General features: G+C 42.2%; 2 protein-coding genes across 3 annotated transcripts in view; one reads left to right on the top strand and one right to left on the bottom strand.

Moving 5' to 3' along the window:
• The window catches only part of DHX36 (DEAH-box helicase 36), a 55,619-nt gene extending 48,873 nt beyond the window's left edge, over nucleotides 1-6,746 (top strand). Inside the window, exons 21-25 of one of the 2 annotated variants that reach the window (XM_064275632.1) lie at nucleotides 1,617-1,716; nucleotides 1,815-1,905; nucleotides 4,493-4,613; nucleotides 5,539-5,691; nucleotides 6,062-6,746. In XM_064275632.1, coding sequence (XP_064131702.1) covers nucleotides 1,617-1,716; nucleotides 1,815-1,905; nucleotides 4,493-4,613; nucleotides 5,539-5,691; nucleotides 6,062-6,247 — 651 coding nt within the window. In that variant the 3' untranslated portion in view covers nucleotides 6,248-6,746. The remainder of the gene's footprint in view (nucleotides 1-1,616; nucleotides 1,717-1,814; nucleotides 1,906-4,492; nucleotides 4,614-5,538; nucleotides 5,692-6,061) is intronic. The other variant, XM_064275633.1, reaches the window with a different exon arrangement.
• Nucleotides 6,747-18,511: 11,765 nt separating this feature from the next.
• ARHGEF26 (Rho guanine nucleotide exchange factor 26) overlaps nucleotides 18,512-26,925 on the bottom strand; it is a 142,414-nt gene continuing 134,000 nt past the window's right edge. The window contains exons 12-14 of the mRNA XM_064275631.1: nucleotides 26,535-26,602; nucleotides 25,479-25,583; nucleotides 18,512-21,129 (exon numbers count right to left, since the gene is read on the bottom strand). Of these exons, the coding sequence (XP_064131701.1) occupies nucleotides 20,987-21,129; nucleotides 25,479-25,583; nucleotides 26,535-26,602 (316 nt within the window). The 3' untranslated portion in view covers nucleotides 18,512-20,986. The remainder of the gene's footprint in view (nucleotides 21,130-25,478; nucleotides 25,584-26,534; nucleotides 26,603-26,925) is intronic.

Genomic DNA, 26,925 nt, shown 5'->3' with positions numbered 1-26,925 from the left:
GCGCAGCTCACAGAAGGGAGGACAAGGGTGAGAGGCGCCTTCACAGAAAAGTCAGGTGTAACTGAGTGTGTCTGCAGAGGTACAGGACTGATGCCCTGAAGTGGAAAATGAACTGAACCAGGTGCATGAAGAGATTGCCGAATCCCAGTGTTCCTTGAGAATACTGTCTGTGCCCAGTCAGGGTACTAATTCAGGTATAAAGACGAGACAGGCATTCAGGAAAGCCCTTGAGAAGTACTGCTCCCCTGAGCTATTCACGAGAAATCCAGTGGCAGTGATACGCCGTCCGTCAGGAGAAGAATCAAAGTGGAGAATTCACAGATGGATCTAAATCAGCTGGTAGTGTGCATGGAAATTGTTGACATGTGTCACTAACAGCACAGTGGTTGAGACCCCGGCTGCTAACCAAGAGGTCGGAGCTTCGAATCCACCAGCTGCTCCTTGAAAATCCCTGTGGGGCAGTTCTACTCTGTCCTCTAGGGTCCTTACGAGTCGGAATCGACTCGACAGCGACGGGCTTGGGTTTTTGGTTTATAACTCGTACAAAACGATGTTGTTGGAAATTACGGGTATGGACCAGAATGTAGAAGGTAATTCTTAAAAATAATGGTAATAAAAATGAGGAGTGGTTTAAGAGTCAGTTACAACAAAAACGAGAAGGTGGGGTAAATACAATGCCCCACGTTTCATGAAACGGATACAGACTTAAAATGATTCCACTTTTATAATATTTTATAATCTTAAGCTTAGAAGAATCCTTTTGGCAATATATCTTACAATTATGAAAATGCAAAATCCATCTGGTCTTTTCATTTCTGTTTAATTTTCTTCTAACTAAAATTTTAATACTTGTATAAAAACAGCTGTGCTATGATCGCATTGTTATGGTAGTACTTCTGAGTCTCCCGTCAGTATATGTGAACAGGACGCATCTGCGGTCTTGTTTATTTAATGATTATTTCTGAGAGTGTTGAGGGTAAGTTTTCTTTATTTTCATCTTTGTACTATTCCACATTACTTAAATGCTTTATAATGATCAGCCATGCGTTTTTATCCAAACTGTGGTTTTCTTTTAAAATAAAATAATTAAAAATAAAACAGGCCTTGAGCTTAATGTGCCAATATGGTACTAGTAGTTAGTTCTTGGTAGTATATAAATATGGGTATATTCCAAAATGTGGGTGGGAGAGAGGATGCTTTAAAAAATGATTTAGTGTGTCTTCTGCAGAACGCAGCACTCCTTATTTTTACAAATAAAATGAAGCATCCTTAAATGTCGTTGGTTGTTCCCTGAGTCAGGCAACCTTTTTCTGGTAGAAGGCCAGATAGTAGTTATTGTAGGCTTTGCAGGCGATGTGGTCCCAGGTGCAACCACTCTGCTCTGCCATTGAGGCGCTGGAGCAGCCGCAGAGGGTATGTTGACGAGTGGGTGTGGCAGCGTGCCAATAAAACTGTGTACACAGACAGGCTGGAGTTTGCTGACTCCTGCTCTCAAACATCACATTTTTGCCAAAGCGTATTCCTAAAGCAGGGAACCTGACCCCTGAGTTTCTGAGCCTGTACCTTGTAGCTGTGTCAGAGACGCTCTAGCTCTGTCTGCTGCCATTGCTCCCTAGATGCTGCACAGCATGAAGGCGCAGTTTGCCGAGCACCTCCTGGGAGCGGGGTTTGTTGGCGGCAGGAACCCTAAAGATCCCGACTCGAACATAAACTCAGGTAACGCAGAAAACGCCTTGTGAATGGCTTGCTGCTGTTGTCCATTATGCCAGTATTTTACTCTTGTTTTTTCCCCTCTGTCTTCCCACTCCCAATAGATAATGAGAAGATAATTAAAGCTGTTATCTGTGCTGGTTTATACCCCAAAGTTGCTAAAATCCGACCAAATTTGGGTAAAAAAAGAAAAATGTAAGCATTGAAGATTATTAGCAGTTACTTCTTGCAACCCTTCCCTTAAACTTTTGGAATTCTGTGATGCAGCAGGACTTTGTTGCAGTGTAAACGTGTTCACGTTCGTATTTGGGCCGTGTTCTTGCTCTTTGTTTCGTACGCTTTAGAAGAAGGCAGACTGTCTCACATACATGTCGCTTTGCCTTTCTCCGTATCCTTGCAGTCACCTCTCCTATCGCTCATTATCGTTCAGGATAAATTTTAGAAAAGTACACCAGCTATTCAAAACCGAGGGCTAGGTAGAAATCACTGAGGGTAGTTCCCCCTCCCTTCTCATTATAAACTGGATCAGTTTTTAACAGCCTCTGAAGAAAATTTTGGTAATTTTACTATTTTGAGAAGTAAAATGCAGTTAATCAATGTGCGTGTTAATGACCTCAGTAGTAACTGTAGAGAATGACGAGACATCTTTTGCCTAGTAGATGAGCTCATACTAGCAAGGGTACAGAGAAACTGAAAGTCACGTACGGTTAGTGGTTTGTGAATTTATACCAGCTGTTCGGAAGACACGCAGATTAGAATTATGTATCAAGAGTCCTTAAAGTAGATCCTGGCCCAGTGGATTCGTAAATGAATATTTTAATTTAAAATTCTTTAACAAAGTGCAGACATCGTTGTACAGCAATACAGCAATAGTTCTCGACCAGGGATGATTTCGTGTCCCCCCCCCCCCCCGGACATTTGGCAACGTCTGGAGACATTTGTGGTTGTCACAACTGGGAGCAGGGTGTGCTTCTAGCATCTAGTGGGTAGAGGCCAGAGTTGCTGCTAAACCTGTTATGTTGCACAGGACAGTCGCCCACAACAAAGAATTAACCTAGTTCAAAATGTCAGTAGTGCTGAGGTTGAAAAAGCCTGTTTTAGGGTACAGGGTTGTAGGCAGCAGAGGAGTTTTAATCATTTATGCTTGGATTGTCTGCATTTTAAGTGATCTAAGTATATTTGTGACATCAATACTTGCTAAATTCTTACCTCTATGTATATCATTATCTCTGTCTGCTATCCTGGGAAGTTTTTTATTTTTGAAATAATATAATTCTCTTTGGATTGGTGCTTTGTTCTAGTCCAGACCAAAAGTTAGCAAAATGTGGCCTGTACGCCAAAAGCTTGTTTCTGTAAATATTTGTGGGAACGCTGCCACGCCCACTTGTTTGCATATTGTCTGTGTCTCGTTTCCTGCTCCACCGGCAGAGTTGAGTCGTTGGGACAGATGTGTGTCCACAAAGCCTAAAATACTTACTGTCTGGTCCTTGGCAGGAAAGGTTTGCCAACCCCTGCTCTAGCGATGTGGGGCTGTGAGGTGGCATTGGTTAAATTGGTGGCACGTGGGGTGAGGAAAAATATTTCATCCTAAATAATGAATCATGACCATGATTGCGTGATTTTGGTAGAAGTATTGTGAATTTTAAGAACTTCAGAAACGATACTCTTGAAAACAAATAGGAGGAATTCGTGGATTATCGGCTTTGTATGTAATCATTTAATACGATAATTAACATTCTTTAAAAGTAGGAATCCCTGGGTGGCGCGGATAGTTAATATGCTTGGTGGCTAACCTAAAGATTGGAGGTTCGAGTCCACCCAGAGGCACCTTGGAAGAAAGGCCTGGTGGTCTGCTAAAAAATCAGCCAGTGGAAACCCTGTGGAGTGCAGTTCTGCTCTGACACACATGGAGCTGCCCTGAGCCAGAGATGACTCAACCATACTTATTTTTTATTTAAAAATAAACCTTACACATCATCTCCGTTAAATAAGATTGATTAGGGACTCCTATAAATTGAGAGGAAATTTTTATGAATATCAAAGAAAAGATCCCTAGGAATTGAGAGACTGAACTAGAGCTGTATCCAGGTACATTTACTCCAGCTCTTCCTGTTCTGACATTAGGGGATTTGAGTGAACGTGAGACCATTTGAAACATATTTTAAAATAGGCTCTTTTAAATTGGTTATAGTAAAACTCCCTTTTAAACATTAAATTGGTTATAGTAAAACTCCCTTTTAAACAAAATTCTTGAATTTTTGTTTTATATCTGGGTACATATCCTGTGAAATTTTACCGTTGATTTCAGAAAGTTACTCTTAAAATTAAATCCTATTTATTGGTATCGTGATTGCCATAGAGAAATGTATAGACTCTTCTCTGTGTCTGAGTCACTTATTATTTAGGGTGTTTATGTTTCTTTTGTTCATTGTTCTTCAGTGGCACAGTATATCTTAGCACAATTAAGGAATATTATCTCACCTTCTAATATGTTGGGTAATTTTAAGATTACTTGTGTGATTATAGAGTATTAATATTTAGCTGATATTTTCCAATCTGTTATTAAATGAAAATTGTATCTTTCCTCAAATATGAATTTGTAAATTTATATAACAAATAAACCTAACTCAACTGTGGGTTTTTTTTTTTTTTTCCTTAAGGCTCTGGGGTTTGTCTGTTTAGTTTTTAGTAAGCCCTTCAGCAAAGTTTTGAAATAGTTTAAAAAAGAAAAAAGAATCTTCTGGAAGACTTTTTTTTAACAAACTGTTTCAACTTTCTTAAGGGTCAAAGTGTACACAAAAAGTGATGGATTGGTTGCCATTCACCCTAAGTCTGTTAATGTGGAGCAGACAGACTTTCACTACAACTGGCTTATCTATCACCTGAAGATGAGAACAAGTAGTGTAAGTGAACATTTGAAGTAATTACAGATCTGAGCATCAGTCTCGTCGAGTTTTATAACTGTAGTTTTCACAATTACAAACAAAATCTTTTTTTTTTTTTTAACTTTGGTGTGAATTACGAATTAACACTTCTTTCCTTAAGCAAATAGCCTTTACTTTTGATTGTGCACGTCTGTCATGATGGATCTTTGTATTTTTGTTAATTAGACCAGTTATTCCATTTGCACAGTTTTATTTCAGAGCCCACTTTCAAGATCTTACAGGAGTTTCAGGGTACATGGGAGTTTTACACTATACAGAGAATTTTGTTGGCATGCCTGTAAATAGCTAAGAAATTTGGTCAGAATATTCAGTGTGATTTTGTTATGTTAATCTGTTTAGAAAAATAATTTGGCATGATTTTTAAAATATTAGGCATATGGTAAAAATAATTTCAACTTTGTTATTAGTTTTAGTTTTGCCACTCAGAAAATATTTTTTTAAAGAGTGGTGCTATAGTTTGAATTGAATTACAGATATAAAACCCCCATTTCTCTGATTCGATGGTGCCTTATTTAACATGGCATGTCTTCCCTATTAGTCTACATTATCACACTAGCGAAGGAGCCCTGGTGGTGCAGTGGTGAAGCACTAGGCTGCTAACTGAAAGGTGGGAACCCACCAGCTGCTTTGCAGGAGAAAGCTGTGACAGTCTGCTTCCGTAAAGATTTGTGGTCTTGGAAAACCCACGGAACGGTTCTACCCTGTCGTGTAGGCTTGCTCTGAGTTGGAATTGACTCGATGGCAGTGGGTTTATAACACTAGCAGAACAATACCTGTTTAGAAGGAAAGCACCAATAGACTGAGCGGGTGATGTTATTGCCTTAATGAGGCAGTAACCTTCTCGACTCCTGCACGTGTTAAGTTGCTCTGATTCTCATTGCAGATATACTTGTATGACTGCACAGAGGTCTCCCCGTACTGCCTCCTGTTCTTTGGAGGTGATATTTCCATCCAGAAGGATGATGATCAAGAAACCATTGCTGTAGATGAATGGATTGTCTTTCAGTCTCCAGCAAGAATTGCCCATCTTGTTAAGGTGACTGACCACGTGATTGTCTTTGAATGCATGTGCACGGCTAAATGTGTTCTCATGCTTTTGTTCCAAGTGTTACACGTATTAGGCTCAGCAAAACAAGAAATGTTGAGAAATTTATTGATAGTTTTTCCAAGTTATTTTTGAAAAGGTAGTAGGCCAGCATTTCTGAATGGCTGAATGGTTGAAGATGGAATTTTTAAACTTAACCACACTTAGTTGGTTACTCATAACAACGTTTTAGGTGGTCGCTCACTAAATATTTCAGTTTCGTCTAACAGCTTGTGAAACTCCTTGTGCTAATTAAAATTATTTATTACATTGTTCTATAGTCCATCTGCCTCTGTTGACCGCGTGATTTTTCTAACCTTAGGAATTAAGAAAGGAGCTCGATGTCCTTCTGCAAGAAAAGATTGAGAGTCCGCATCCTGTGGACTGGAACGACACCAAATGCAGAGACTGTGCGGTGCTGTCTGCCATCATAGACTTGATCAAGACGCAGGAAAAAGCAATGCCAAGAAACTTTCCACCACGATACCAGGATGGGTGTTACAGCTGACAGCTTTTCTGTGGTGATCTGAAAAGGCAGTCTGACGGCCATTTTCCATCATAGTTTTTTTCTAGATGCTGAGCCCTGGGACATGACTAATTCTTGTGTATAAGGTGGAGACCTGCAGTAGGTACTCAAGACTTCTGTGCATGAGTTAATGACTTAATGATATCAACCGTAGGTAGCGATTATAAATACACCAGGAAGTGCAGTGTAGCCTCTGATCGTATACCCTGTTGTGGTCACGTCCACGTTTTGGGAGTAGTCCTGTATATTTTGAGTGTCGTACAACTTGAAAAATTCCTTTGTTCTGTTTTGAAAAATTAGTCTTTCTGACCATAATGATTTATTATAGAACCAGTAAAAATAGAATGGTTAGCCAAAAAACAGTGTCAAGTAAGAATTTGAACACAATCACATTTTTTTAAAATGAAACTTCTATCGGAAGTAAATTAATTGGTTGTAATAAAGCCCAGTATTTAATAAAATGTACAGTGTGTAAATCTCAGCTAACTTCTTGGTTTGGTTTTTACATGTCCACCTCTTCCTTGTTCATTCGATGTTTTCTGTTTTTAGAACGTGAACACAGCCTGTTCAGGTCACCCTGTGCAGCGTAACGCAGTGGTTAGAACACGGTCTGGAGCCTGACTGCCTAGGTTTAGATTTTGTCTATGTCACTGCTAGATGTCTAGGGCAATGCCTTAGCTGCTTTCTGCTTCCTTGTCCTTAACTGTAAAGTAGGGGTAACAGTTGTGAAAATTAAATGTGTTAATCCATGTAAAGTACATAGAATAGTGCCTGGAATGGAGAATGTACTCACTGAATCTCGGCTGTTACTTGTCCAAGAAATATTTTTTAACGTACAGCAATTCATCTTATCACACTTTTTCCCGTGCTCTGAACGCTATTGTACTCCTTCTGCTGCTGACATCTAATGGGATGACATGTCCTGTCTTTTCTGCCAGGACATGGAAGGTACTGTAGGCTGCGCATCTGTCTCTCTTTCTTGCTTACCTGTTGACCCCTTTCTGCCCAGGGATGGTGGGTCAATCAAGATTGTTCTAAAGCCAGTCATGAGTGGTCTTATTTTAAGTACTTGGTGAGGCATGAGTGTGTGAACCTGCCCTGACCGATGGCACCTGAGGAGAAATCTACAAGGGGGGTTCAGAGAAAGGCTTTCCTCACTAGGAGAGAGTTAGACAGGAAACTTCTCTCCTTCCCTGGACATTGTCCAGAGTCTGACACTTGGAACTCCTGCAGCCACCTGTGGTCACAGGGGAGCCAGAACCATGTCCTGAGGTTGGCTTAGTGAAAAGACGGAAACCACCAGAGTCCTTAACAATGCAGGTGAGCCACTGAATTAACCCACTCTGGAACGGCCCTGCATCTGGACTTGACTTTGTGTAACTTGACAGAAAGCATTTTAACGGAAACGTTACCCACCATTGAGTGCTGTTGGCTCTACCGTGACCCTATTTCTGCCATTTATTTTGTGACCTAATAGTTTTGACTCAGAATGGCTGACAAAAAGTAAAAGTAGTACTGGACATGCTGCAAAAAGATCAGAAGAGCATACTGCTGCACCCTATAATACGCAGATTTTACTGTGCCTTCCAGTAAATGCCAGGGGACAAAAGGAAGAGCACCATACAGTGCCTGGGGTATATTGATAACGCTGTGATTACCCGCCGACGGCCCTGGTTCAGGTGCTGCTCCCGTTCCTGGGAATATATGCCACCCACTGTTGCCTACCAAGGGTTTGATGTACTGTGTGTTCCAGCTCCGTTCTCTTGGCTTGTCTCTCAGAAGTGATCTGTCACTCACTGAATCCTTGTTCCTGAGTCATACTACTACAGTATTGTAGCATATTAGTGTGTCCCTAAACTCAGTGACCATCGGATAGTGTTTATCCTGTGAGTGTTTATTTTTGTGCTTTTTTTCTTGCCAATACTGTCCGCTTTAAATTCACACAGTCTGTTTGCCAAAATGGTCTTGGAAGAAAGAATTTAAGGATGCTTTTTTATAAATTACTACATAGTTGGTTCCATGCTTATAAACCAGTGTTTATATTTTATTTATTTTCCATGCGACTGAGATGTTCCTGAAGAAATTAAACACATGAGGTATTGACAGAGGATAAAGCAGCTCCAAACAAAAAAACCCCAGTGCCATCGAGTCGATTCCGACTCATAGCGACCCTGTAGGGTAGAGTAGAACTGCCCCATAGAGTTCCTGGTGGATTCGAACTGCCAACCCTTTGGTTAGCAGCCATAGCACTTAACCACTACGCCACCAGGGTTTCCCAAAGCAGTTCCAGTCACCCTCAATTTGTATCTTCTCAGTAGCTGACCAGGATGGAAATTTTAACTGAAGATATCATTTCTTCTTTTGTTTACAAAATAGGACATTATTGAGCGGAAAATGCATTCCAGCCTAGGAACTGTTTGTTCTTTAGTAGTTTTAATGGATAAGACACTAAATTAAGAAGGAAAATCTGTTTGCCTCACCATTCTGAGAGTCCAGAGGATAACACTAGAAAAAAAAATAACCCTGAAAAACAAACTTACTGGGAAAAAAATGAAGAAATCACTGAATAATCCTTAAAAAGCATCTTTGAAAAATGAGTCCATGTGAAGTCATTTCATTAACTTGGGCCAAAGCTGTAGATACATTTATATGAATTATCAGTTATTTTCTATTCTTACTGTATTTTGTAAACAAAACGCACCCTAAAAATTAGACATTATAGAAAAGTAGAGTCAACAGTGGTAATTTGCTTTCCTCTTGTCTAACTCTGAATTTGTATTTATTTTGAAGTAATTGTGATTGTGTGGTATAATCGTGTTTGTAGTATGCTAATGATTTTAAATACGGTTTTTATTTTGAATTTAAACAACATACCCTTGTATTTGGAAATTCAACATGTAATCATGTTACCACTGTTACATTTTGGTGTATTTCCTTAGTTCTATTTTTTTTAGCATCTAAGGTATTATTTTACATATAATGAAATTAACCAATGTAAGCATACAAGTGAGTTTTGTCAAATGTATAAAGCCATGTAATTACCACCATTACAGTCTTGATGTAGAACCTGTCACCAAAAATGTGTCTTGTTCCCCTTTACAGTCAGTCCTCTGCTCCCATTTCAAGCCCCTGGCAACCACTGCTCTGCTTCTTATCACTACAGTCCTGGCTTTCCTGGAATTTGAAATACGTGAAGTCACGTGTAGTGTTTTGAGTCTTTTCCTCTGAGGTGTTTGAGATGTTCATGTTGCGTGTATCAGTAGTTAGTTCCTTTTTTACTGTTCTAGTGTAGGATGTGGCACAGTTTGTTTATTCATTCACCAGTTGGTGGACACCTGTTTTCCGTTGTTTGCTGTTACGAATAAAGCTGCTATGAACATTTGTATACAAGTTTTTGTGTGGTTATATGTTTTTATTTCTCTTGCATTGACACTTAGGACTAGAATTGCTATGTAATATAGTAAGTATATATTTATAAGAAACTGCCGAACATTTCCAAAGTGGCTGTACCAACTGTCCATTCCCACCAGCAATGTATGAGGGTTCCAGTGTTTCACGTTCTTGCTAGTACTGGGTACTTTTAGTTTTTGTTTTCCTTAAGTTTGGTGATTGTGGGATTTTTTGCATTTTGTTTTAGTCTTTAATAAATGTGTGGTCATATCTCATTGTTTCAGTTGGTATTTCTGTAAAGTCTAATCCACCACTCGTCTGTCACTTTGTCACACTGTGGTGGTTTGTATGCTGCTCTGACGCTGGAAGCTGTGCCATTGGCATTTCAGATACCAGCAGGGTCATCCCTGGTGGACGGGTTTCAGCGGGGCTTCCAGACTAAGACTGGGAAGGAGGACCTGGTGATCTGCTGAAAAAACCGGCTGGTGAAAATTTAATGGATCATAGCAGCAGCAGCAGATTGTCTGATACAGTGCCAGAAGATGACTGAGGAAAAGCTGCCTCCTCAAAGTAGCCCAAACCAAACCCACTGCCGTCGAGTCAATTCCAACTCACGGCAGCCCCATAGGACAGAGTAGAGCTGCCCTGTAGGGTTTCCAAGGAGTGGCTGGTGGATTCGAACTGCCGACTTTTTGGTTAGCAGCAGCTGTAGCTCTTAACCACTATGCCACCAGGGTTTCCACAAAGTAGAGTCAACTTTAATGATGTGGATGGAGTATAGCTCTCAGGACCTTCATTTGCTGATGTGGCACAACTCAAAATGAGATGAAACAGCTGCAAACACCCAGTAATAATCAGAATGTGGAATGTACAAAGTATGAACTGAGGAAATTGGAAGTTGTCATAAATGAAATGCGTGAGGATCGATACACTAGGCATTAGTGAGCTGAAATGGACTAACTAGTATTGGCCATTTTGAATCAAACATTGTCTACTATGCCAGGAGTGACAAATTGAAAAAGAATAGTGCCACACTCATCACCAAAGTAACATTTCAAGATCTATCCTGAAATACAATCGTGTCAGTGATAGGATAATATCCATACGCCTACAAGGAAGAACAGTAACTATGGCTACACAAATTTACGTACCAACCATGAATGCCAAAGATGAAGAAACTGAAGAGTTTTACCAACTTCTGCAGTCTGAAATTGATTGGACATGCAATCAAGACACACGGATGATTACTGCTGATTGGAATGTGAAAGTTGGAAACAAAGTTGGAAGATATGGCCAACGACTTCTTCATTGCACAACAGAAATGGTGACTACACGTGGGCCTTTCTGGATGTAACACCATCAAACCGACTACATTTGTGGAAAAAGATGATGGAGAAGCTCAATATCATTCAGAACAAGGCCAGGGGCCGACTACAGAACAAGCCATCGATTGCTTATGTGCAAGTTCAAGTTAAAGGTGAAGAAAATCAAAAGTCCACAAAACCCGAAAGTACAGCCTTGAGTATATGCCACTTGAATTTAGAGACCATCTCAAGAGTAGATTTAATGCATTGGACAGTAATGACCAAAGACCAGATGAGTTGTGGGATGACATCATCAAGGACATCATATGTGAAGAAAGCAAAAAGTCATTAAAAAGACAGGAAAGAAGTACCAAAATGAGTGTCAGAGGAGACTCTGCAAGTTGCTGTCAAATGTAGAGTAGCTAGAGTGAAAGGAAGAAATGATGAAGCAAAAGGGCTGAACAAGATATCAAAGGGCAACTCAAGAAGAAAAAGTCTAATGAAATGTGCAAAGACCTGGAGTTAGAATACCAAAGGGAAGAACATGCTAAGCATTTCTCAACCTTAAGAAAAAATTCAGTCCTTGAGTTGCAATAGTGAAGGATTATACTGGCAAAAAACTGAATGACACAGAGAAGATCCAAAGAAGATAGAAGGGGTACGCTGAGTCACTGTACCAAAAAAGAGCTGGTCAACATTCACCGTTTCAAGAGGTAGCATACGATCAAGAACCAATGGTATTGAAGAACGAAGTCCAAGTTGTACTGAAGGCACTGGTAAAAACAAGGCTCCAGAAATTGACAGAATACCAACAAGTGTTTCAACAAATGAGTGCGGTGATGCCATGAAATTTGGAAGAGAGCTACCTGGCCAAGCAACTGGAAGAGATCCATATTTGTACCCATTTCAAAAAAAAGGTGGTCCAAGAGAAAATGTGGAAATTATTGAACCATATTGATACCATGTGCAAGTAAAGTTATGCTGAAGGTAATCCAGAAACAGTTGCAGCAGGACATGGATCGGGAACTACCAGAAGTTCAAGCCAGATTCAGAAGGGAGAGTGGAACCAGAGACGTCATTGCTCGTGTCCAGACGCATCCTGCCTGAAAGCAGAAGATACCAGAAAGATTACCTGTATTTTACTATGTAAAGGCATTAGACTGTATGGCGCCTAACAACATACTGTCTAATAATGAACATCTTTTCATGTGCTTATTTGCTGTCTTTTTTGATCATCTTGCATACTTAATATGTATGTTTTTGTTTTCAAGCTTATACATTACATGATTGGAATCCATAAGGATATATCCGACCAGAGTGCAGGGGGATTATTCTTTATGAATTTGAGATACGAGAAGTCATTGCTTATGTTTCGTGACATTGAAAATGGCCAGATGTGCACTCCGGTAATTCTGCTTGTGCAGTGTATATATAGTTAAGCAGTTGTCTTTAAAGGCCAGAAGAGAATAGCACCGGTTTTAAGTGGTTGTAATGGCAAAAGGTGAAGAATAGGGGGTGAGAAAAAACGTGTCTGGGTGTTAGGAAAGGGATGGAACTGCTGATGGGAAAGCATCATAGAGCCAACTTTTACCATGGAATTTCTTTTAAATTGTGACTACCCTTTTTCTAGTTCTTAATTTTGATTCATGTTTCAAGTAGATGTTTTAATGAGCTGGTAGGAATTTTCAAGTAATTTTTCCAAGAAGATGACAGCAAGTGAAATCCTTGCAAAGGACATTTCTGTTTCCTTCACACATGAAAGACGACCTTGGTCTGGAATAAAGTTTATTTTTGCAAAGCTTTTAATGAAATAAAGAGTAATTCCTTGGCGATTTTTCTTTCTATGCCTTGTAGCTTTATTTATTTCTATTATTCCCAGTTTTTTTCTGGCTTGAACCCCTGCTGAGAATTTGCATTTCCACCCCAAATATACTGAATCTACATTCAACAAGGCCCCCAGGTGATTCTGATTCAGTATATCTGTGATGGAAATGCTGAATCATATTTACTTCAGAATCACTAGGGGATATTGTTAAACATAGACTCAGTCTGGTCTGGGGTGGAAATGCAGATTCTCAGCAGGAGGTCAGACCACAGAGAACCTGTTCAAAGCCTTGGATATTTTGATACTTTATCTTTTCTACGAACTCTGATTATCCCGCTTTAACAGGGATTTGTTGAATTAGTTTGGTTATTTACGGTTCTTTCTGGAATCTAACTTTTTTCCCCTTTGTTTTAAAGCAGAGATGGTTAAGTGGAATAGGCCTACTCCTAAGGTGTTTGTGGGATCTTGGGGAAGAATACAGATGGAGGCCAATATGTCAGATGTCTAAATATTTAAAAATTATTTATCATTTAAGAAACGAATATATGGTATCCTAAAATTTTTTTTTTTTTTTTACTAACTTTACAAATACTGTATTTTTATGCAAGTAACGTGCACCTTCTATGTTTGCCAACCTCACCCTCCACCTGAGAGGTATTTTCCTAAGCACCATGATACCAATTTTTTTTTTTTTACATGTTGCTGTAAAAAAAAGAAAAAATAGTATGCTTACAAAAATACCTCGTAGGGTGAGGGCGTGGCTGGCAAACTTAGAAGGCATGTGTTATTTGCATAAAAATACACTATCCATTTATGATAGAAAAAATTAAAAAATTTTTTTTTTTTCTGCAACTAAGTCCAGCAAAATATCAGAGATGTCGTTTAGCTCTAGTTTGCTGAGAGTTTTTATCAGAAATGGATGTTTGACTTTTTTTTTTTTTTTGCATTAATTGATAGAACCATAAGTTTTCTTAAGCTTGTTAATATGCTGGATCTCATGTATTAATTTTCAAATATTGAACTATCCTTGCCTTCCTGAAATAAGGCATTGATCATAGTATATAATTCTTTTTTTTATATTGCCAGATATGATTTGCTAATATTTTGTTGAAAAATTTTGCCTCTCTCTTCATGAGGGATATTGGTCTAGTTTTCATTTTGTACTGTATGTGGTTTTGGTAACAGGGTAATGCTGGCCTCATATTGCTAATATTTTGATTTTTGCTCTGTTCATAAATGAAATTGTTTTGTAATTTCTTTGATTGCCCTTGTCATGGCTTGATATGGGTATGCCCGTCTGATAAATGAATTTGGGCTTGTACCCCTTTTTTATATTCTCTGGAAGCATTTGTGTACGACTGGAGTTATTTCTTTTTTGTATGTTTGGTGGAATTCAGTGGTAAAGCCATCTGGAACTGGGGCAGGGGAAATTTTTTAATTATTGATTTATTTGTTACAGAGCTAATTGTTTTTCTATTTAATCTTATGTCAGTTTTGGTAAATTATATTTTTCTAGGAATTTATTTCCTCTACATTTATGTTAATTTTTCACAATACTCTCATCTTTTTTTTAATGTTTGGTCTGCAAAATTAGAAATTATTGTTTTAGTTTTGCAGCTCTTTTAAAATTTCTTCATGTGGGTGCTTATCCTAATTTATTTTTTTCCTCCAAAAATATTAAAGCAATAATTTGCCCACTTTGTATTCTTTTAGTTACATCCCATGAATTTTGATATGTATTTTCATTATTTAGTCTTTCTTCAGTTAAGACTATATTTTAACTAAATGGGCACACCAGCTGAGGGGCAAGGACGAGAAGGCAGGAAGGGACAGGAAAGCTGGTAATGGGGAACCCAAGGTCAAGTAGGGGAGAGTGTTGATATGTCATGGGGTTGGCAACCAATGTCAGAAAACAATGCATGGATTGTTTAATGAGAAACTAATTTGTTCTGTAAGCCTTCATCTAAAGCACAATTTAAAAAAAATTTTTTTTTTAAGTATTTTAATTAGTATCATGATTTCTTATTTACTTAGGTGTGACAGGTTGAATAATAGTTTCCCCCGAAGTCCACATCCTAATCTTCAGAGCCTGTGAATGTTACCTTAATGGCTAAAGGTACTTTTCAGCTGTGATTAAGATCCTGCGTAGGAGATGTGACAATGGAACCATAGATTGGGGTGATGCAGCCACAAGCCAGGGAATGCTGGTAGCCGCTAAAAGGTGGCTGAGGCAAAAAATACATCCCCCTGGAGTCCCTGGAATGAACCAGTCCTGCTGACACTTTGATTTTTAGCCCCATGAGACTCATTTTGGACTTCTGACGTCCAGAATTCTAAGAAAATAAATTTGTCTTGTTTTAAACCACCAGTTTGTGGTAATTTGTTACAGCAACAGTAAAACTAATACACCAAGTATTATTTAAAAGGTTATTGCTAAGCTTCTAATACATGGGCAGTTCTTAATTTTGTTACTGATTTCTAACCTAACTACACTGCAGTTGGAGAACTCTGTAACTTCAATTCCTTAAAATTTGTTCAAACTTGCTTTCTAGCCCAGAAATAGTTTAATATATGTACTTGAAAAGCATGTGTGCTGAAATTGCTGCAGTGTCCCTTATATGCCCATTATGTTAAACTATTACTTGCATCATTCAGATCCTCTATCGTTTTGATTTTTATCTACTTTTCCTATCAAATACTGATCTTGTATGGATTTCTTCATTATATTTCTGCTTTATGTATTTTGAGACATATTGTAATAATCGAATTATTATGGCTTCCTGATTAAATGAATCCTTCACCTTTATGCAGGCTCTCTATCCCTAGTCATGCCATTTGTCTTAAAGTCGTGCCAGTGTTTTATTCAACACTGACATAGCTACATGTACTGAACACTGTGCTGCACTGCCTAGTTCCTCCTTCAGGGCTGAAGTCTATTCCCTTAGTTGATAGGAGTGCTACCAGGTGACAGCCTTCACCCATCAGCTATCTCCAGGAACTGTCCACAGTTAAAGAGGGCTATCCTACCCAAAGACACTTTTTCCAGGGGACACCTGCACCTTTGACTGTTGAGAGCAAGGTTATAAACATGCAGGCCCTTTGCCAATGCTCCCGTCTCTCCTATCTTCTGGGACCCCAATTAAATCCTTTTATTCTCTGTGTCTCTGCTCTCCATGCTTCCTGGTAGGTAATTTCTTCTAGCTTGTCTTTCAGTTCACCCATACTTCTTTTAGCTCTATCTAAATCTGCTGTATACCTAGTTCCATACCTAGTTCTGGTAGATTACTTTTTTGTTACATCACTTTCTACAGTTGCTAGCTGTGTTTGAAAGTTTGGCTTTATCTCCACAAACACAGGAGTTATAATTACATCACTATCTGTGTGGTAATTTCATTACCTAGAGTCCCTGTGTTTGCTTTTTTCTGTCATGATGTCATGTCTCTGAATACTAACCAAACCTTTGAGAATTTAAGAAATAACTGAAAACTAAAACTGATGCTAGTTTCCTCCAGGGAGATTTCGTTTCCTTCTGCCACGCACCTGAAGGTGCTAGAAGCCGTGAGCAAAGATTGAGGTCTTTCAGGTTTGTACCCCCCACTTCAGAGTGGAGCCCTTTGGGCCCCATCCACGAGAGGGGTAATCATGGCAGGCACTAAACTTTCACCAGCATCGTTCAGCCCTCAGTTCCACCAAGTAGCTCTTACCTCCCTGCTGCTTTCCAAAGCCCAGGAGAAATGCAGCAGCAATCTGGGATCGGGCTTGGGGTAAAGAAGTGATACATTTTACTGCTCACCATCTCTTCCCTCTTCCATCACTAGTTTGAAAGTCCAGCAAAGATGTATCTGATTGGCATATCTTAACACAGATGTAACTGCTTGGCACTACCTTCATATGGCTGTATTTTAGCTGCAACGGATGCTGGGAACCTGAATATTTAACATTTTGAAGTTTTATAGAGTGTGTGGTAAAGGAGGGCTTCCATGATCTCTGCTCCTTAATGTTATGCCCATGATCATGTCACAAGGCAAAAGGATTTTGCAAATGTAATTTGGTCCCAAATCAGTTGATTTTGAGTTAATGGTAAGGCAGATTATCTGGTGGTCCTGTTACGGATTAAATTGTGCCCCCCAAAAATGTGTGTCAACTTGGCTAGGCCATAATTCCCAGGACTGTGTGGTTGTCCACCATTTTGTCATCTGATGTGATTTTCCCATGTGTTATAAATCCTACCTCTATGGTGTTAATGAGGCAGGATTAGGGGCAGTTATGCTAATGAAGAGACCCCTGGTGGTACAGTAGTTATGGAGCTGCTAACCAAAAGGTCAGCAGCTCCTTGGAAACCCCATGGGGTAGGCACAACGGCAGTGGGTTTTTTGGTTTTGGTATGTTAATGAGGCAGGACTCAATCTACAAGATTAGGTTGTATCTTGAGTCAATTTCTTTTGAGATAAAAAAGAAAGCAGCAAGCAGAGAAACAAAGGGATCTCCTACCACCAAGAATGAAGAACCAGGAGGGGAGTACATCCTTTTGATCTAGGGTCCCTGTGCTGAGAAGCTTCTAGACCAGGGGAAGATTAATGACAAGGACCTTCCCCCAGAGCTGACAGAGAAAGCCTTCCACTGGAGCTGGCACCATGAATTTGGACTTCTACCCTACTAGGCTGTGAGAGAATACATTTCTCTTTGTTAAAGCCATCCACTTGTATTTCTGTTATAGCAAAAAAATTAAAAAAAAAAAAACTAAAAAAAAATTTTTTTAAATTAAGACAGGGCCTAACTCCATGACTTCTTCAAAAGTAGTTTTCTCTAGCTTGTAGCATAACAGGATGCTAAGAGAGACTCCAAGTGTGAAAAAGATTCAAGTGTTGGACATGCTGGTACTCCCTTGAAGATAAACGGAGCCACCAACGGCCTCTAGAAGTTGTGAGGGGCCCTTGGCTGATAGCAAGGAAGTGGAGACTTCAGTCCTACAACTGCAAAGAACTGAATTCTGCCAACACTGGAATGAGCTTGGAGGACACTGAGCTCCAGGTGAGAACACAGCCAGCCAGCACCCTGACTTTGGCCTTGTAAGACCCCGAACTGAGAACCCAGCTGTGCCATCCTAGACTTCTGACAACACAACTGTGAGGTAATAAATACGTGTTGTTTTAAGCTACTAAATTTGTGGTATTTCGTTATTCAGTTAATAGAAGACAGTCGTAGTTACCTGGCTTTGAAGAACAGAAATTTATTGTCTCACAGTTTTGGAGGCTATTAGTACAAATCAGGGCATCAGCTCTAGGGGAGGGCCCTTTCTTGTCAGTAGTCCTGGGTGTTCCTTGGCGTTAGTTTGCTTGTAGACAGTTCATCACATGGTTTCTTCCTCCTGTGTGTGTCACCCTGTCCAGTCTGCTCTGTTTATAAGACACCTCTCAGAAGGAATTAGGTTTAGGACCCAGCCTACTCTAGCATGTCCTAATATAGGAGTCATTCTTTGCCTTTCACCAAGGCTAGTAAAAGGTGGTGAAATGTCACAAATACAAAGGTCCAGATAAACCCACTGCCGTCAAGTCGATTTCCACTCATAGCGACCCCATAGAACATGGTAGAACTGCCCCATAGGGTTTCCAAGGAGCAGCTGGTGGATTTGAACTGCCAACCTTTTAGCAGTGAAGCTCTTAACCACTGTACCACAAGGGATCCAAAGGTCCAGATACTGGGTGATAATATACACTCCTGTGGTCCAACAGTAAGGGAACTATGAACTACTTAAGAAAAGCTACTGTCATATACAGTTTTGTGGGAACCATGAGAAGAAACTGTATGGCCCCAGCTTTTAAAAATGGTTGTCTTACAGAGCAGCTGATGCCAGCATGTACCCACAGAGAAGAAATTCGTTCCCTTCAACGTTAGCTAGAGACACTTTGGGAGTAGAAACCCTGATTTAGCCAAAAATTCAGCAAACTGTCTACTTGACTGAAAACCACCTACAGTAAATTAAATCACACCAGCACAAAAGTACAAGTATACACAAAATCTTTATAAATCCACATGTTTTGCCAAAAGTATACAAAGCAGTCTCAGCTTATTGGGACAATAATGAACATTTTTGTCCTCCACAGGTCACTGGATGAAGTCACTGTACAATTGAGAGAAGGTATTCCTAGAAACTGAACTAGGTTTGGAAAAAATCCTGTGTCGAAATTAAACACTGTAAATGGGTTATACACCTGCCATATATCCAGCAACAGTATTAACCTGCTTGGTAAATAAGGTTTTGATTTAGAAGGTGCAGATACGTCCAAAACTGCTTCACGCCTCAACTCATAAATTAATTCACAGGATTCACATGGCTGCTTTTTAACAAACGGTATCAGCAAAAATAATACAAAATGATCTCTTGGCAAGCAACAATCTTGTTTCCTTCCTAAATGAAAACATCACATTAGATTCGATTACAACGTGTTAGCTTCTCCTCTAAAAAGTCTCTGACATCGTTCCAGAGGAGACAGGCTTCTTTATATGCATGCCCCAAGTCATCACTGCTGTGGTTTCCCTACACTGACACACTGGGACCTGGCATGGCTTTTGCAACCAGAAATGTATGCAAAGCGGAAAAGAACCTGGGTGAGGGGGGAGAAGGCCCCTGCGCACCCCCCGGGCTCACGGCTGAGGTGGCAGGACACCCAGGGTGTAAGCCAAGCACACTCGCCTCCAGCATCTTTACTCACGATTTAGCTAACTGGTTGTCAGACTGGAGCTGGGACCTGTCACACACAGAGCTGAGTCCCTGAATACCAGGTGCCCTTTGCGGAAAGAATGGGAGTAATGAGAGAAAGCAGCTGCCAGTCAAAACCACTTCTCCCTCAGTCTTCCAGACCTGCTTCTCAGCTCTCCATGAAGCCGACTGTTACAATAACCGTGCTCTGTCCTTGGACTGTCGTTGGTTGCCGTCGGGTCGCTTCCCACTCATGGTGAGCCTGTGTGTGCAGAGCAGAACTGCTCCACAGGGTGTTCAAGGCTTGGATCTTTTGGAAGCAGATCGCCAGGCCTTTCTTCTGAGGAGCCCCAGGGTGGGTGCAAACTGCCAACCTTTGCACTAGCGGCCAGCCGTTTGCATCACCTGGGGGCTCCTTTCCCTACACTGGCGGGAGGGTATAAAATTCCGCAGGAACCTCCAGCTGAGGGAAACTCCAAATTCAGCAAGCAAGACCTTTAGTGCAAGTGAACAGGTTCCCTTTCAGGTCCAAGGGCTACGTTTCATTTAGCCACCATACTGGATTCTTAGTACCTTCCCAGGCCTAATCTTCCCTTCCTCGAGGTTGTTAAAGTGTGTCCTGGCCAATGTCCTACTTGGAAAGGGGACCAGGAATGGTCAAAAACCTGGCATTCTTGAAGGCAAAGCTGCCTCATGTCCGTTTAGCTACTCATCAGGGGATATTTAAAAAAGTAGGACTTCTGACCTACTTTCAGGGTTTTCTCACTCACGTGAACCCACCTGAATTCTACAGTGTTAGAGTCACTTAGGTTTCATTAGGCTTTGCTTATGTAAGACCCATATCAGGTGAGATGGACTCCAAAAAAAATCCTTAAAGTAAGCCTCCTGACTCTCCTTCTAATGAGAAAAAAAGGCGGCTAAGATTCAAGTGTCAATTCCCTTTTCCTGGGAAGAGGCTTAAAAAAACCGTTCTAACAGCTCACCTTCTGAACTCTGCCAGTTCCTTCTGAAATTAACACAGCATTAAAATCAGGTCTTCGAAATAAGAGGCTACAGAACTATTTACAACTCTGGGCATCCCTTACGGACATAAAATCTCAGCAAGACTGGGAGAGCCGTTTAGGGAGATGTTTAGGGAGGGACAGTAAGGTTCTTAGTGAAGCGAGGGGAGCAAACAACAGTACACAGCAGCTCACCTACACTTTGTGCCAGAGCACGGTGAGACTAGAAGAAGCCGAGGCTGCCTGATCCCCACAACGGCCAGCTCAGCTACACCATGTACCTGGAGAGGTCTGCAAGTGGATGGTGGGTACAAACTGGGCTTTGTGATCTTGCTCTCCCCAGCAGCTGCTCTCCTGAGAGTATGAAAGCACCCGGCAAGCTTACAGGGAAGTTTCCCGTTCTCTGAATGAAACAGGCCGTGTTAAAATGAGCAAGCCTAGGGCCAACCAGCCCACCATGGCATAGTGCCATCTCGCAGGAACGAAGCGTCATCCAAGAGGCTACACGTTGGTCTCCAGGCCCAGCAGACGTCCCATCCTCTCCACGTTCTTATCGATCGTAGCTTGGCACGTTATCTCCTTGGCACACTCCATGGGAAACCAGCCCCGCTCTCCGTCTCGCAGCCGCTCCCCCTCATACCAGCCTGCAAGAAAGAACCGTAAGGCTCGAAGAAGGACGCAGAGCAGATCAGAGACGCCACCCCCCCCAGATGGGGAATCATGGATGATGGAAGGTGAGAAGACAGAGTCGGGATGGAGGGAAGGATTCAAGGGGGGATGAATGGCATGCTGGGGACAGAAAGGGACCTCTGGGTAGGGGTAGCAGCTCAGTCACTTTGTTTTCTTTTTGGAAAGTAAGGAAGAACCTCTGGAGACGAGAACTAGGTCACTGGGGGACTGAAAAGGGAGGAAAACCTTTCATGGTTCCTTTTGAATAACAAACCATATGACTGCACCTCAGTCAACAACATTAAATTATTATCAATGAAATGCAAATGATGAGAGTCAGGTGCATACATGAAACCAGAAAGGAAGGAGAAAGAGGCTATATAACCAGAAGGGAAGGAGGAGAGAGAGACTATACAACCAGAAGGGAAGGAGGAGAGAGAGGCTATAAACCCAAAGGGAAGGAGGAGAGGGAGGCTATATAACCAGAAGGGAAGGAGGACAGAGAGGCTATACAACCAGAAGGGAAGGAGGAGAGAGAGGCTATACAACCAGAAGGGAAGGAGGAGAGAGAGGCTATACAACCCAAAGGGAAGGAGGAGAGGGAGGCTATATAACCAGAAGGGAAGGAGAAGAGAGAGGCTATACAACCAGAAGGGAAGGAGAAGAGAGAGGCTATACAACCAGAAGGGAAGGAGAAGAGAGAGGCTATACAACCAGAAGGGAAGGAGGAGAGAGAGGCTATACAACCAGAAGGGAAGGAGGACAGAGAGGCTATACAACCAGAAGGGAAGCAGGACAGAGAGGCTATACAACCAGAAGGGAAGGAGGAGAGAGAGGCTATACAACCAGGAGGGAAGGAGGACAGAGAGGCTATACAACCAGAAGGGAAGGAGGACAGAGAGGCTATACAACCAGAAGGGAAGGAGGAGAGAGAGGCTATACAACCAGGAGGGAAGGAGGAGAGAGAGGCTATACAACCAGAAGGGAAGGAGGAGAGGGAGGCTATATAACCAGAAGGGAAGGAGAAGAGAGAGGCTATACAACCAGAAGGGAAGGAGGAGAGAGAGGCTATACAACCAGGAGGGAAGGAGGAGAGAGAGGCTATACAACCCAAAGGGAAGGAGGAGAGGGAGGCTATATAACCAGAAGGGAAGGAGGAGAGAGAGGCTATACAACCAGAAGGGAAGGAGGAGAGAGAGGCTATACAACCAGAAGGGAAGGAGGACAGAGAGGCTATACAACCAGGAGGGAAGGAGGACAGAGAGGCTATACAACCAGGAGGGAAGGAGGAGAGGGAGGCTATACAAGCAGAAGGGAAGGAGGACAGAGAGGCTATATAACCAGGAGGGAAGGAGGAGAGGGAGGCTATATAACCAGAAGGGAAGGAGAAGAGAGAGGCTATACAACCAGGAGGGAAGGAGGAGAGAGAGGCTATACAACCAGGAGGGAAGGAGGACAGAGAGGCTATACAACCAGGAGGGAAGGAGGACAGAGAGGCTATACAACCAGGAGGGAAGGAGGACAGAGAGGCTATACAACCAGGAGGGAAGGAGGAGAGGGAGGCTATACAAGCAGAAGGGAAGGAGGACAGAGAGGCTATATAACCAGGAGGGAAGGAGGAGAGGGAGGCTATATAACCAGAAGGGAAGGAGGAGAGAGAGGCTATACAACCAGGAGGGAAGGAGGACAGAGAGGCTATACAACCAGGAGGGAAGGAGGACAGAGAGGCTATACAACCAGGAGGGAAGGAGGAGAGGGAGGCTATACAAGCAGAAGGGAAGGAGGACAGAGAGGCTATATAACCAGGAGGGAAGGAGGAGAGGGAGGCTATATAACCAGAAGGGAAGGAGGACAGAGAGGCTATACAACCAGGAGGGAAGGAGGACAGAGAGGCTATACAACCAGGAGGGAAGGAGGAGAGGGAGGCTATACAAGCAGAAGGGAAGGAGGACAGAGAGGCTATATAACCAGAAGGGAAGGAGAAGAGAGAGGCTATACAACCAGAAGGGAAGGAGGAGAGAGAGGCTATACAACCAGAAGGGAAGGAGGACAGAGAGGCTATATAACCAGGAGGGAAGGAGGAGAGGGAGGCTATATAACCAGAAGGGAAGGAGAAGAGAGAGGCTATACAACCAAAAAGGAAGGAGGAGAGAGAGGCTGTACAACCAGAAGGGAAGGAGGACAGAGAGGCTATACAACCAGAAGGGAAGGAGGACAGAGAGGCTATATAACCAGGAGGGAAGGAGGAGAGGGAGGCTATATAACCAGAAGGGAAGGAGAAGAGAGAGGCTATACAACCGGAAGGGAAGGAGGAGAGAGAGGCTGTACAACCAGAAGGGAAGGAGGAGAGAGAGGCTATACAACCAGAAGGGAAGGAGGAGAGAGAGGCTATATAACCGGGAGGGAAGGAGGACAGAGAGGCTATACAACCAGAAGGGAAGGAGGAGAGAGAGGCTATACAACCAGAAGGGAAGGAGGAGAGAGAGGCTATACAACCAGGAGGGAAGGAGGACAGAGAGGCTATATAACAAGCTGCTGTGGAGTTGACTCCCACGCACGGTGGCCCCATGAGTGTCAGAGCAGAGCTGTGCTCTACACAATTTTTTGAAACTAGATCGCCAGGCTTTTCTTCTGAGGCACCTCTGGGTAGACTCGAACCTCCAGCCTTTCAGTTAACAGTATTAACTATTTGTACCACCCATTGTTTAAGATTTCAAAGAAATCTGGAAAACAGCTACCTGTCCAACGGACTGGAAGAGATCCATATTTATACCTATTCCCAAGAAAGGGATCCAATCAAATGTCGAAATTATAGAACAATATCATTAATATCACAGGCCAGCAAAATTTTGCTGAAGATCATTCAAAAGCAGCTGTAGCTGTATATCGACAGGGAACTGCCAGAAATTCAGGTCAGATTCAGAAGAGGACGTGGAGCCAGGGATATCATTGCTGATGTCAGATGGATCCTGGCTGAAAGCAGAGAATACCAGAAGGATGACTATGCAGAGGCACTCGACTGTGTGGACCATGACAAATTATGATAACACTGCGGAGAACTGGAATTCCAGAACACTTAACTGTGCTCATGAGGAACCTGCACACAGATCAAGAGGCCGTCGTTCAGACAGAACAAGGGGATACTGATTGGTTTGAAGTCAGGAAAGGTGTGCGTCAGGGTTGTATCCTTTCACCATACCTATTCAATCTATATGCTAAGCAAATAACCCGAGAAGCTGGACTATATGAAGAAGAACGGGGCATCAGCATTGGAGGAAGACTCATTAACAACCTGCATTATGCAGAGGACACAACCTTGCTTGCTGAAGGTGAAGAGGACTTGAAGCACTTACTGATGAAGATCAAAGACCACAGCCTTCGGTGTGGATTACACCTCAACATAAAAAAAAAAAAAAAAAAATCCTCATGACTGGACCAATAAGCAACGTCACGATAAACAAAGACTGAGGTTGTTAAGGATTTCATTTTACTTGAATCCACAATCAACACCCATGGAAGGAGCAGTCAAATCAAAGGACACATTGCATTGGGCAAATCTGCTTCAAGCGACCTCTTTAAAGTGTTGAAAAGCAAAGATGTCCCCTTGAAGACTAAGGTGCACCTGACCCAAGCCATGGTGTTTTCCATGGCCTCACATGCATGTGAAAGCTGGACAATGAATAAGGAAGACCGAAGAAGAATTGATGCATTTGAATTGGGGTGTTGGCGAAGAATATTGAATGTACCAGGGACTGCCAAAAGAATGAACAAATTTGTCTTGGAAAAAGTACAACCAGAAAGCTCCTTAGAAGCAAGGATGGCAAGACTGCATCTCACATACTTTGGACAGGTTGTCAGGAGGGATCAGTCCCTGGAGAAGGACATCATGCTTGGTAAAGTAGAGGGTCAGCAGAAAAGACGAAGACCCTCAATGAGATGGGCTGACACAGTGGCTGCAACAATGGGCTCAACGTAGCAACAATTGTGAGGATGGTGTAGGGCCGGGCAGTGTTACGTTCTGTTGTATGTAGGGTCGCTATGAGTTGGACCTGACTTGACAGAACTTAACAATGACAACAGGCCATCTTCAGGGCTCTAAGAAGCCACTGACTTGGGAAATGAAGTTCTAGGAAAAAAGAAAAGGAACAAGAACAGGGACAAGAACTGTTGAGACAAAAAGGCTATACATAAGGAGTCATACATTCTCAATAGGATATTCTCTATAGGAGACAGGTACTGATGAGAAAACGTGCCTCCTCAGTTCTGTGGCGCCCTGGACCCCCTGAAGGCGGAACTGCGCGTGTTCCGTGAACACCCAACTCACCGTCACCAACTTGCTGATAGACGAGGACCACATCTGCCACCTGCAGGGACAGCTCATCGGGCTGCTTGGCCGTGAACGATCGAATGATTTCCACCTGGGTCAGTGCTGTGGCGGGAAGGAGACACACCAATTAACAACCTACGTCATGCACATGACACAACCTTGCTTGCTGAAAGTGAAGCGGACTTGAAAACAGAACAGGTACACATCAGTCGTGTACACTCACTAGTTCAGCAGTTCCCACATGGCCCTGATGGAACAAGTTAGGCATCTATTGGGAAGCACAGTTTTTTCTGGGAACTCTTACTTGGTTACAGCTCGCAGGGGTAGATTAACCACTAAGCATGGCCGGCACCAAGCAAGGTACACATGGGCTTAATTGTATTTACTCGCTAATCTGTAGTGAGCAATTTCACATAGGTTTCACCATGTCTTTGATGAAATGGCGACAGGTGAAACTGTGCACTGCAGATTGGTGGGAAGGCACCACGGGGCCTGTGTGGGCCTTGCTCACTGGGTAATCCAGCCCTATGAAGCTTTAGAATTTTAGAAGCTGGAAATCGAGAGAGGCCTTAACTATCACACCTTTCATGATTCGTGAATCCCTTCAATCATCACCTTGATAAGGAGACATTAGTTATGTCACACAGAGGTCACACAGTTCTGGTCATGTCACACAGTTCTGGTCATGTCACACAGAGGTCACACAGTTCTGATATGGGGCAGAGGAGGGAAGCCTTGGGGAAACTTACAAAGCAGGTATTGTGGTGGCATAATCCGTTAATAGGAGCCCTGGTGGCACAGTGGTTAAAGCACTCAGCTGCTAACCGAAAGGTCAGCAGTTCAAACCCACCAGCTGCTCCATGGGAGAAAGATGTGGCAGTCTGCTTCCGTAAAGATGACAGCCTAGGAAACCCCATGGGCCAGTTCGACTCTGTCTTCTAGGGTCGCTATGAGTGGGTTTGGTTTGGGGTTTGAATCCACTAATAGCCCAGTGTCCACCAGGGGGCAGGGTCCCTCCACATTCCAGAGCAGGCCGCTCCTTAGGACGCTTACAGGTTCTGTCAGGAGGCTGCTTCCCACTGCCGTGTCCCAGGGCGGTCATCCAGCGGGCTCTCTCACTCCTAAACAGAGAGCAGATCCCATTGAGAAATTCACAGGCCAGAGACAGAGAGTGACGCACGTTCTGAAAAGCCAGTGCAAGGCCAAGCCCAGAAAACTGGAGAAATTCTCCAGAGATTGTGCCTTTCCGAACAAGGGAAGAGTTACTTAAAAATTACACTCTGGGAAATCTAAAACAAGACAAGTCTGCACTGTCGAAAGATTCTGAATGAATTTGGCTACTCGCTGATTAAACACAATTTCGCATGCGACAGCATGATGTTTAATAAAGAGCTTTTTACACGAACACGTTATAACCTCAAAAAGATATTTAGTACATTCATTT

This window comes from Loxodonta africana, chromosome 23 (assembly GCF_030014295.1).
Source record: "Loxodonta africana isolate mLoxAfr1 chromosome 23, mLoxAfr1.hap2, whole genome shotgun sequence".
In the NCBI taxonomy this organism is placed as follows: domain Eukaryota; kingdom Metazoa; phylum Chordata; class Mammalia; order Proboscidea; family Elephantidae; genus Loxodonta; species Loxodonta africana.
The sequence above is the reverse complement of the archived record's forward strand: the minus strand, read 5'-3'. Positions and strand labels throughout refer to the sequence as shown.